General features: G+C 39.8%; 1 protein-coding gene across 6 annotated transcripts; it reads right to left on the bottom strand.

Annotated features, from left to right (window-relative positions):
- Window positions 1–290: 290 nt before the first annotated feature.
- LOC133893040 (pentatricopeptide repeat-containing protein At3g26782, mitochondrial) lies at window positions 291–10,934 on the bottom strand. 6 transcript variants are annotated; one of them, XR_009904432.1, is made up of 6 exons: window positions 9,882–10,934; window positions 7,320–8,923; window positions 6,590–6,818; window positions 6,211–6,409; window positions 5,801–6,134; window positions 291–481 (listed from the first exon to the last, which is right to left on the bottom strand). XR_009904432.1 is itself a non-coding variant. In XM_062334013.1 (2 exons), the coding sequence occupies exons 1-2, from the start codon at window positions 10,830–10,832 to the stop codon at window positions 7,880–7,882; spliced, it is 1,995 nt and encodes a 664-aa protein (XP_062189997.1). In that variant the 5' UTR covers window positions 10,833–10,934; the 3' UTR covers window positions 6,825–7,879. The 6 variants fall into 6 exon arrangements, 1 of the variants encoding a protein (XP_062189997.1); XR_009904433.1 differs by lacking the exon at window positions 291–481 and having other exon boundaries at window positions 5,426–6,134; window positions 7,320–7,523; window positions 7,666–8,923; XR_009904434.1 differs by lacking the exon at window positions 291–481 and having other exon boundaries at window positions 5,426–6,134; window positions 7,320–7,457; window positions 7,560–8,923.
- Window positions 10,935–11,175: the final 241 nt, after the last annotated feature.

The following is an 11,175-nucleotide window of genomic DNA, read 5'->3' on the forward strand; positions in this document are numbered from 1 at the left end:
GTTTTGGTATGGAGCCTAAGGGCATGTGGCTCCATATCCTTTTGTTGTATAGTTTTCTTCCGCTGCGTAGTTGGTGTTTCCTTTTTGTTGTAAATTGTGAAAACAGCTGCATGTTTAAAGACTTGTAATATAATGTTAATTACTTGCTCTTTCTTAAGCTTTGTTGTGATGTATATGTTGAAAATGCATGTGTTTCGATCTTGGGCACAAAACACATGCCGGGACTACCGGGACAGCATTCTGATTAATCGTCGAGGTTGTGATTATGAAAAATGATCCGCTTGATGATTAATTTGAATACCGTTTGGACGGTTCCTCACAAGAGTTATGCACGTTTTACTGTCATGTTGTCCTGGAACTCGACTTCAACCACGACCACGATTTCGACCACGACCACGACTAGAGCTCAGCTTTGAGTCCGAGTAGATTTGGCCTTCGAGGAGTGACGTCCGAGTAAGGTTTTGGTGCTTCTCCCACGTTCCTATGCAATAAAATATCACAAGAATTTAGTAGTAATCCATCCAAAGAAATATAAACAGCAAGGAACGAGTTCACCTGGTGGTCTAATTGTCGTGCACGTGCTCTTATAATTGGACCTTGTATGATTTGAGGATTATTGATGGTATTGATCGTATCCGAAGGAGCCATAGGCTCATCACTCTGGATAGTTCTTTGACAATCCATGATGTCGGAAACCATAGGGGAAGATCTTGACTTGCGATGAGCATCACTTGCACAAACGTCTTGGTCATCAAGCGGTTCAAGCTCAATGCCATAATCTCTAGCACATTGATCCATAAAATGACTTAACGCATCTCTAGAGTAATCACCAGGTAAGTCATCTCCTAGGTCCACCCAATCAATCATCAGATCCTTGTCGGATGAGAGGGAAAAGTTGTTATAGAACCTCTCGTCTGAGAAGCCGGTTCTTGGTATAGACTTCGGTGGAATCGGTGACATGTTTTGTGGCAAAGATTTGGCATCATTGGTCATAATCCCCATTAACGGCGCTAGCTATCGACGATCAATAAATCACCAATCATAAAAATATGTGATTAGAGTAGGGATACTCCATCTTGCCGAATCATGCACCGAATGATAGAGATTTATACAGGTTCAGACCTTCTAGAGGATAATTATCCTACGTCATTTGTTCTTGTATTGATCTTCGAGACAGATTTTATTTAAGATCCTAACAATTATTAGAAGTTATAAAAGTAACTTTTTTAGAGAATTTTAGTTTAAATGGCTTCAATTTGAGGCCCTAACAATTCCTTATCTACCATCGGTTTCGATTTTTCATTCCTTACATACCACTATGTCAATTCTGGCTTTGAAATTCATTGTTATGTATGATTGTGGTTTTTCATTCCTTACATACCACTATGTCCATTCTGATGTCGAAATTCATTAGTTATTGCATTTTTAACTGAATCATTCTAGTTTTTTTGCTCCTTAAATTCTATGTTGTATATAACATTATCATCTTTCGGGCTTTTATTGTCACCCTTATATTTCAAATTCTCTATTTCTACTTCTCTGTTATCTAATATTCTTTCATCTGGGTCTAATTCTATCTCTTTTCTTCACTTTTGCCTTTTTGCCTTTAAGCTTTCGGAGCATGCCTATTTTAAACATAAATTGCAAGTCGTTCTATTTCCTTGGCTTGGATACTAAATACAAAATGCTCATTTTATGTTATAATCTCCTTTTCCTCTATTCCAATTATGTTCATATTCTAATTGGTTCAACATCCCAACCTTTAAACTAGCTGATTCATCTATTAAGTCCAATTCAATATTCCTTAACTTATCTTTGTTGAGGAAAATAGACCAGCCTGAGGATAATGGTTGACGATCGCTATCAAAGGTCCCTTTAGAGCTTTCAGTCTCCAGACCCTCAGAGGGAGGCCCGGCTCTTGGAGGTTGCGGACCCCCTCGGGCCACCTCTCTGGTACGAACGTGGCCTTCCAAAGACTCGAAACTACAACCAGTCCCTTTAGAGCCTTCGGTCTCCGGACGCTCAACGAGAGACACGACCCTCATGCTGCGGACCCTCTCAGGCCACCTCTCCAGCATGTATATGGCCTTCGGAAGACTCAAAGCTACAGCCAATCCCTCCAGAGCCTTCGACCTCCGGACTCAGCAGGAGGCCTTATTCCCGGAGGGAATGAACCCCATCGGGCTACCTCTCCGGCACATATATGGCCTTCTGAAGACTCAAAGCTACATCAAGTACCTCTAAAGCCTTCGGCCTCCAGACTCAGCATGAGACCTTATCCCTGGAGGCTGCAGACCCCTTTGGGCCACCCCTCCGGTGCCCATGCGGCCTTCCGAAGCCTAAAGACGCAGCCGGCCTCCGGAGATAGTATTAGGGAAGAAAGGACACCCCTGTAGCCAACCTAACGCGAGGTGACGGGCGATTAATGCTGATGCAAGTAGTGCTTATCCTGACACCCCAGTGCGATGCAAGTCGTCCTGACACTCCCGGCAGAGGAGCACCGGGCCGCAATTGGCAACCGACTCACTCCTCAAGGGGCAGGTACCACAATAGTTACCACGATAGATATTTATCTTCTATGTAGGGTAAAAAGTAGTTATTCAGGATAAGACCCAGTAATTCGACCAGATCCAAGATATTTATATATCATAATAACTTGTACACTAAGCTACGTACCACCCTATAAATAGGGGGTCGTAGTCATCTAGGAGAAGAGAAGGTCACAAGGAGCACGCTCAACACAGCACGGAAGAGCACAATCACAAAGCCTTCCTGTGATACTCCCCCTAGACTGGTCTATATTTTTACTATCAATACATTTGTTGTGTTCCTTCCTCGCAAACTTCATCTTCAAACTTGAGTCTCCTCCTTAGAAGAAACTCTCACCATATTTACTGGGGCAAGACGATCTCTTACTCCAATAATATTCTTCTTCATTATTTTCAATCTCATATATTTATATAATTGAATATATTGACTTGTCATCCTTTATTTCATTGTCACATACTAATATATTTTCGTTTACACTATCTATAAATAGTACTCTTTTCTATCCTTCATATTGTCTTGAATATCTTTTTTGTCCTTATTCAGGGAAGCTTTGCTTAAATGATATGGAGAATTACATATAAAACATCTACATATTATATCATAATTCTTCTTAGAATTGTATCGTCTTACATTCCTTTAATGCAAAAATAGTGTGTTATTATCCGATCTTAGAAAATATCTTCTTCTTGTCTTTAAATTGTTTCTACCTTTGTTTTGAGATTTATAATGCATTTTAGTTTTAGTTCTATCTTCTCCATAAGCTAATGATATTTGAAGTATTTTATTACAGAAATAATAGTCTGAATGCTTCATAGATATCTAGGCTTGTATGTTTTACATATTTTTCTTAATTTCTTAAATAAAAATGTTATATCTTGCAATATATTTACTGTATTGCCCTCATTTTTATTTTTTATATTCTTTAAATATCATAGTTCCTAAAGAAACAGGTAACTTATTAAAATACCTTTCAGCTACCCCTTTATTATAACCTTGTTTGACGGTAGTGGCATTATATAGATAACGTTTTGAAAATTCCTTTATTATAACTTTCTTACTAGTGAGTGTTAATTTTTCTATATCTCTTAATCTTTCATTCTGTAATGTAGTACATCCTAACTCAGGATCTTCTACATAATAATATTTGATATTATATTTGTAAAATTATTTGGGTTACTTCCTGATCTCTTTAATTCTTCATAAAGATTAGTGTTTATTTCTACCCATAGGACTTTCACAGATTATCTAAAAATATTTCTAAATATGTTATCATATCTTCAACCTTATTTCCTATATTGTGCTAATTTATTTATATCTTTGTACTATAAGACCTTTCCATGAGCAACTAGATTTAATATGATATTTGGCTAATCAAATGGATCATGAGCAACTAGATTTAATATTTCTCTATCACTTTTATGATTTTAGAACTTGCTGACCTTTTATATTCTCCTGCTCTTTTTTTCAGAGTCTATCTTTAAAGAACTCATAAATTTTATTTCTTTTGGTTTTATACTTTCAATTACATCATTCACATTTAGCTTATATCTAGTCCTAAATTTATTAGTTAATCTACCTATAAATTCTATGCTTACTAATAAATGCATTCCATTAAATTCCTCATATCCTTTAGTCTGAAAACTAAAACTTATTTTTTTCTATGAACTTCTTTATCGGCATGACTAAATATGGAGTTATATAGATTATTAATCTATTTTCATTCATATCTCCTTCCAAGAACCATAATGCAGTCATATTTATTGTCTCACATCTTTTGTCTTATAAAGTATTAATACTTTTGTTCGTAATTTCTTTCAGGTCATACCTTTAATTCCTATAATATATATACCTTAGTGATGTATTTGTATCATGCGTATCTCAACTCATTTTTAAATTCTTTACTTACCACTCTTAATTCTACTAGTTGTGTTAGAATAATTAATTCTACTTATTTGCATATCACTTCTTGGGTATCTTTTAGTAGCCTAACACGTACTCCAAGACCTATTTTCATGCAACACACCTCTATAACTACATATGTGTATGTGTTGCATGAAAATGAACTCCGAAAAATGTGTTAGGCCACTAAAAGATATTCAAGAAGTGTCATGCAAAAGCGCAAAGGCATATTTTGACAGTGCGGCAATTTTACCGTCCAAACTATCCCAGACGCGCCTTCACCAAGTATAGGTCAACTTGCTTACTTGTATTGCCAGAGCTCGCGTGGCAAGGGATTCCACATCAGCTAACCGACTCTATCACCGCCACTGAGTATGTCAGGTGAGGCCTAGCCGTCAGAATGGATCTGAGAAACATGTGTAACTATGTGATACCGTTGGGCAAAAATGATATAGTCCTTCAATAAGATCACATGAAAATATAGTTTTTTTTTTACAAAGTATGCGTAGTTTTATGACACAAAAGGACAGAAAAAGTGTAGTTTGTGAAATAACTTTTTAAAAGTGTGGTTCTATGAAAGTTTTGATGATCTTAGTGTAATTTTGCAAAATTGACTCTTAATAGGATGATTTAAATCAGTCTAGTTTTTTATACAACGAAATAACTTCTTTTTTAATATATAATCACTATTTTGACTAATATTATTTTGTTGCACCTTGCTTTCTTCTAATAATTGTAAAATGATATTTATGTTTTTTTCTTATAAGGGAATATTGCTCTTCAAGCTGCTTATATTCTTTATACAACTTTTCTAATTTTAAATCTATTTTGTCCTGCCTTTTGCTCCAATTAATATAAAATTGTATAATAGATCAAGAACAAAATTTAATTGACTGTGTGAAGTGTGCCAAACTAAGGAATTAATTCTACACCTTATATTAATATTATCTTTTGTACTAACTATTTTTTCGAATCTAACTTGTGTGTGTGTGTAAGCTCTTCAACGTTCCAGATTTACCACTTCAACCCAAGATTTACATATGTCGCATTCTGGCTAATAATCACTAAACACATCACAGAAGTAGAAACAATATATACCATATCCCAGGATCATACATGATGCCAAAATGTACATCTCCATAAGGGGTGCAAATTAATTAACCTAATGATACCCACTAATCCTCTTTAGTTCAAGCAATAACACTAGTTTTCTAAAACATTACTTTATTTGAGAAAAATAGTGTTATTAGTTGAACTAAAAAAAGATCGTTAGGTACCCTTAGCTTAATTAATTTGCACCCCTTATCTCCATCATTCCATATAGCAGTTAAAGAGAGTGCTTAAGTGGTACCTAGGCTGCAACAGGTACTCAGTTATTGGCAGCAGCAACTGACAGCAGGAGCATCAGCACCTGCATCACAGTTGCCCATACCACCACCGTCGTCCTCTTCTACCTGCAGAAACTCCATTTCTACACATGCTTGATGTACTCCTTTTCTCTACTGCATTTAATTTCCTCTTTTCACCAAGGATCTTCTTTGGGTGTAGAAAAATCCAATCCTTCTCCAGTTCTGCAACACTCTTCCTGAATCATTCATTGGTATCCTTAAGCTTCATGATTCTGCAAGCTACTTCACCACCACCCGCACTGTGTTGAAGCGCTGGACGAATGCACCGGTTCCTGCCTACAAAGAGCAAAATAACATATTATCATTCACGAAGCATGCATGACAAACTCAAGCATTCATTCAGAAAAACTACCTCATATGGGCAATAAACCATCCTGCCAGCGTAGAACCACTGTAGATCACCATCCTCTGTCACCTCTGCATGCTTGCGAGTCTTGTTCTATCCTCCCTTCGTTGAAGTCAGGATCATGCGCATACTCAGGTACATGAATCAAAGTGCAAGCTGCACCAAAAGCTTCACCACTGGTCCTCAAAAAGCAAACCCTATCCGACTGCCACATACATTGGCCAATTGAACAGATTAGGGAAATTCTGCAAAAACTCCTACCAATTTAGCTTGGAACCCTACATCTGAAGATTAAAACCCTAAAACACAAAGTTGACACCCCACACCCCCAGTTTTCCAACCGTAAACCACTGAAACAAACCTTTAAACACCAACATGTACTGACCTGAGGCTGCTTCTATTGCTTCTTCCATTTGTGCCATGTCCCATGTTTTCTTTGCTGGATTATTTCTATCAGATCAGAGGACTCGTTGATGATTTGAGAAATGGGAGGGCCACAGCTGCCGGGGAGTCAATTGCTGATTTGGGAATGGGTGGAACCACATCAGATCGTGCCCTCGGTGTGCTATGCCATCCAGTTGATCTGTTCGCCTCATGTGCCACCATGCATGTCCCTGGGGCCGTCAGCATGCCATGTTTGTCAGGAACGAGGGAAAGTAATGGGATTGTGGTTTTAAGATGAGTTCCAGCGTGCAACATGTGTGGTTATGTGAGAATATTGCTTAGCCCTATGGCTTTCTGCAAAGGAGACACAAATATCTGTGGTTTTCTGCACTTTACTCTTATTTTATTTATCTGAGTAAGCCAAACGACCTTGTCAATATTTACTTGTTAAACTACTAAAGTTGCTTTGCTTTCTTTTTCAAATTGCATACAATTTTCATTAGCTAAATTATGTGCATGTCTTTATTATGACATGCAATCCACATATAAAGGTGTACAAGCACTCGCTATTCACCTAAATACTAAGCAGTTGGGTGACAGCTTGCATAGCACATACATACTACTTTTTAGAACATTGGCAATACCAGAACCTCAGCTTCTAAAAACCTAAAATCTGAATGACAGTGTTATTTACTCACAGCTGTACATTTAAATGAGAACGAGGTACAAACCTTTTATAATGTTACAGAACATCCTTGTTGCCCTAAAATATTAAGAGAATAAGAACTACATGGATCATGCCCACGTTTGCCTCTCTGGGGTACAATTATAGGATGGAGAAGTTCAAGCTTCTGAAGTTTCCAGCAGTGCTTCTCATCACATGCAAAGATTAAACCACGCTATGTAGTCTAACAGGTACAAGAACAGTACTGATCCTGATAAAATATAGCTATGAATGGTCAAGGAAGAACCTTTATGATACAAGCCCTTCGTATGGTGATGGCAATTCATGTCTTGCACATGAAGGTGCAAATGTTCTACGCAGGACTATAGAAAGCCTCCAAAAATGATACTCACCTTCATTTTCAGCACATATAAATTGGACTACTGCCGTAGCCAGCAAAGCAGTTCAGGCGCTTTCATCCAAATACGAATGAAAAGGTATAAGTTTATCACTTTTGTATGGGATCTTGGACAAATTTACTCAGAGTCTCATAAACAACAATCTCAATATCTGATATTCTGATGACAACAAATATGGTATCACGACCTATGTCCCCATTGTATGATGTCACCAATAATCCCCACATGAGCATGATCCATCCTTGAAATGATGGAAGCGCTGTATATCTCTAATAACAATCTCTCGTCCTGTAAGCTTTGTAATAATCTTAATTGCTGTATGGCAATCAGTGCAGACACGGAGATTTTTAATGACATGGATTATTGATCCCTGTACAGAATTCATTAGCGCAAAAGCAACAGCAAGTTTTTCACTATGGATGCGCAACATGGACTCTTTCTCTTCTTCATCCAAATCATGAAGAACAGAACCCGTGTTTGGTATGTAGCCTGCTTCTTGCATTCTCTCAAGCAGCTTCTCCAAATAAGCATAGATCTCCTTGTGCTGAGGATGACTCTTGTCTCCAACATAAAACAAATGGGTTATACCTTTCAGCTCAACTGAGCTATACCCCGGAGGCTTTTCTATCCCTCTTGTTTTAACCATGACTCTCATTCTTTCCACATCTTTCCACATTCCAGCTTCTGCATATATATTTGACAACAGAACATAATAGCCAGAATTAGTTGCATCCAACTCAAACAATCTTTTAGCAGAAATTTCTGCAAGCTCAACATTTTTGTGGATACGGCATGAACTAAGAAGAGCTCCCCACATAGCAGCATCAGGTTTGACCTTCATTTCTTTAATAAGGCCATAAGCCTCATTAAGACAACCGGCACGGCCAAGAAGATCCACTATGCATCCATAGTGCTCTACGCCAGGTTCAATTCCAAATTCATTTTTCATGGCGTTGTACCAATAACGGCCCTCATTCAAAAGGCCAGCATGACTGCAAGCAGCTAAAACTGAGATAAAGGTTATGTAGTTAGGCTTTAGACCTGAACTCCTCATGTCACTGAAAACCTCAAGGGCTTCTTGCCCATGACCATGCATGCCATAGCCAGCAATCATGGCAGACCATGAAAGGATATTCTTTTCCTTAATTTTTTGGAAGGCCTTCCTAGCCATTTCAACTCTTCCACACTTGCTGTACATGTCAACTACAGAAGTCCCAACATAGACATTGCCCTCCAACCCCATTCTTACCACCTTTCAAATATATAATAAGAGGAGACTTTAATCACATTAAAATTGAATAGAAAGAATTGCATAGCACCATTATATGATTAAAAGGCATGGAAACTGTGTAACAGATGAATAGCTGATTTGATCCATATACTTACTACACCACCAGATGGGAGTTGCTAATGTAAATGATTTCACTAGTAAGCTAATGTAAATGATCTCACTAGTAAGCTAATGTAAATGATCTAGCAGTCCAACTCTTACCTTGATCAATGGACAACGATTCTGTAGATTGATAAAGACAAATATACTTATGGGTACAACATAAATGTAGCGAATAGTGACAAACAACTCGATCAAAATTCTCAAGTGCAAAACCATACAATTTTGACCACCAAATCTATTGGAAGTGTTAAAAATTGCACACGGGCATTTACGCAGATTTATCATAACTCAAAATTTTGCTTATGGACCCATTCTGATATATACCAAAGGTGATCATGTACTTTGTTACTACGCTTTTGTGATTACAATTCAGCACTTGTTCAAAATATGCAGATATATTTGTTTGTTGAAATTTAGACTTCTTTCATATATGACTTCTGCATCAAGGCACAAGAACACCTGTTCTGTAGTCTGCAGAACAATGTTTCATAACTAACATGCAATTAGTAAGCAAGGTTTCTCAAGGATCATGAATGTAGGTACTATTGGTGCTATAAAGCCATTTCACTCTAAAAGATGGTTCATGAGTTGAGGGCTTTCCGGCAGGACTAAATTGGCACACATGCCCTTCACAACTAATGTAGGACCATTCTAACAGTTATAACTAGCTCTCTTTGTTCAGCAAGCTCATGTAGACTGATGTTCTGATGGTGACATGGTGTGTTTGGCCGCAACAAGGCATGCAAGTGTTTGATCCCAACAAGACATGCAAGTAGTCAAGCAACATCTAATCATAGATTAAGAGCAACCAATTCACCTGATTATGAATGCGCTTTCCATTCTGTATTGCCCCAGCATGAGCACAAGCCAGTAGCACAGCCGACAACGTCACAGCATTGCACCTAATGCCGCCACCAACATTCAGCATCTTGCTATACAACCTAAGCGCCTCTGCTGACAGCCCATTCTGCGCATACAACGCGATCATCGTGTTCCAGGACACCGCATCCTTCTCCATCATTTCAAATAGCTTCCTCGCAACCCCTAGGTCACGACTGCCGCCCTTGGCATAAGCATCTAGCATCGTGTTAGCCACCCCTGCATACCTGTCCAAGCCAATCTTCGTAACAAGTCCATGAATGCCACCAGTAATGCCGTGGTCCTGGACACGGGCCGACGCGGAGAGCGCCACCACCGCGGCCGCCTCGTCGACCACTCCTGCGGAATCAGAGGCAACCATGGAGCGGAAGATGGCAAGCGCGGGGCAGACGAGATTGTTGCGCACGCAGCCGGACGCCATGGCAGTGACAATGATGGGGTTGGGGGCGGGTATTTCGTCGAACGCCCTGCGGGCGTCCAGGGGACTGGAGCAATGGTGGTACATGTGGAGGAGGGCAGACGCGGAGTACGCGTCGGTGGGGAAGAGGCCCGAGCGGAGAGCGAGGAGGTGGAGCTGGCGACCGGCGGCGAGGGAACTAGAGGCGGCGGCAGCACGTAGGGCCGGGGGAAGGGCCGGGCGGAGCGCTGCCGGGGTGGCGCGGAGGGCGGCAGCGAAGGCGGCCAACGCGGCAACGGGATCGCCGGAGGAGAGGAGGTCGGCAACGGCGGCAGACCATGAGGAGGGGCGGGAGGGGTCCACGGCGCGGAGGAAGAGCGCACGGAGGGACGGGGCCGGGGCGCGTTGTCGGCGTTGAGGGTCGGAGGTGGGAGCTGTGGCTGGTGGCGGCGGTGGGTCTGCGAGTGGTGGCAGGACGCCTGCTGCCGCCATTGCTGAACTGCTGGTGCCTTGTGGTGGTGGTTTCCCGGAGTCGGAAGGGGAGGAAGCTAGGTTTGCATTGAACGCTCAAAAATGCAACTGTGAGCCGAATATTTTTATTTTTAATCAGAATTGAAAATGAATACTGAAATCCTGAATATAGATAGAATCGAAAATAAATACGGTGTAAATACAAATCGAATATAAATATGGATCTGGATATCTACAAAATGGTAAAGATCCCTTAAATTATATATAAAATTGTTTTGCAATCAGACCAAAATTTAAGGTAATTGAGAATATGATAAATGGCCCCATATGACAAATGGGCAAAAAAATTAGCAGGCCTCGAGAT

Source organism: Phragmites australis, chromosome 15 (assembly GCF_958298935.1).
Source record: "Phragmites australis chromosome 15, lpPhrAust1.1, whole genome shotgun sequence".
NCBI classification, from domain to species: Eukaryota; Viridiplantae; Streptophyta; class Magnoliopsida; order Poales; family Poaceae; genus Phragmites; species Phragmites australis.

Bases quoted from the DNA above. Each gene is read 5' to 3' on its own strand.
- LOC133893040 (XM_062334013.1), bottom strand. From the start codon at position 10,832: ATGGCGGCAGCAGGCGTCCTGCCACCACTCGCAGACCCACCGCCGCCA. The intron at 8,924-9,881 runs GTGAATTGGTTG...TATATTTGAAAG, and splicing joins GAAAGCGCATTCATAATCAG to GTGGTAAGAATGGGGTTGGA.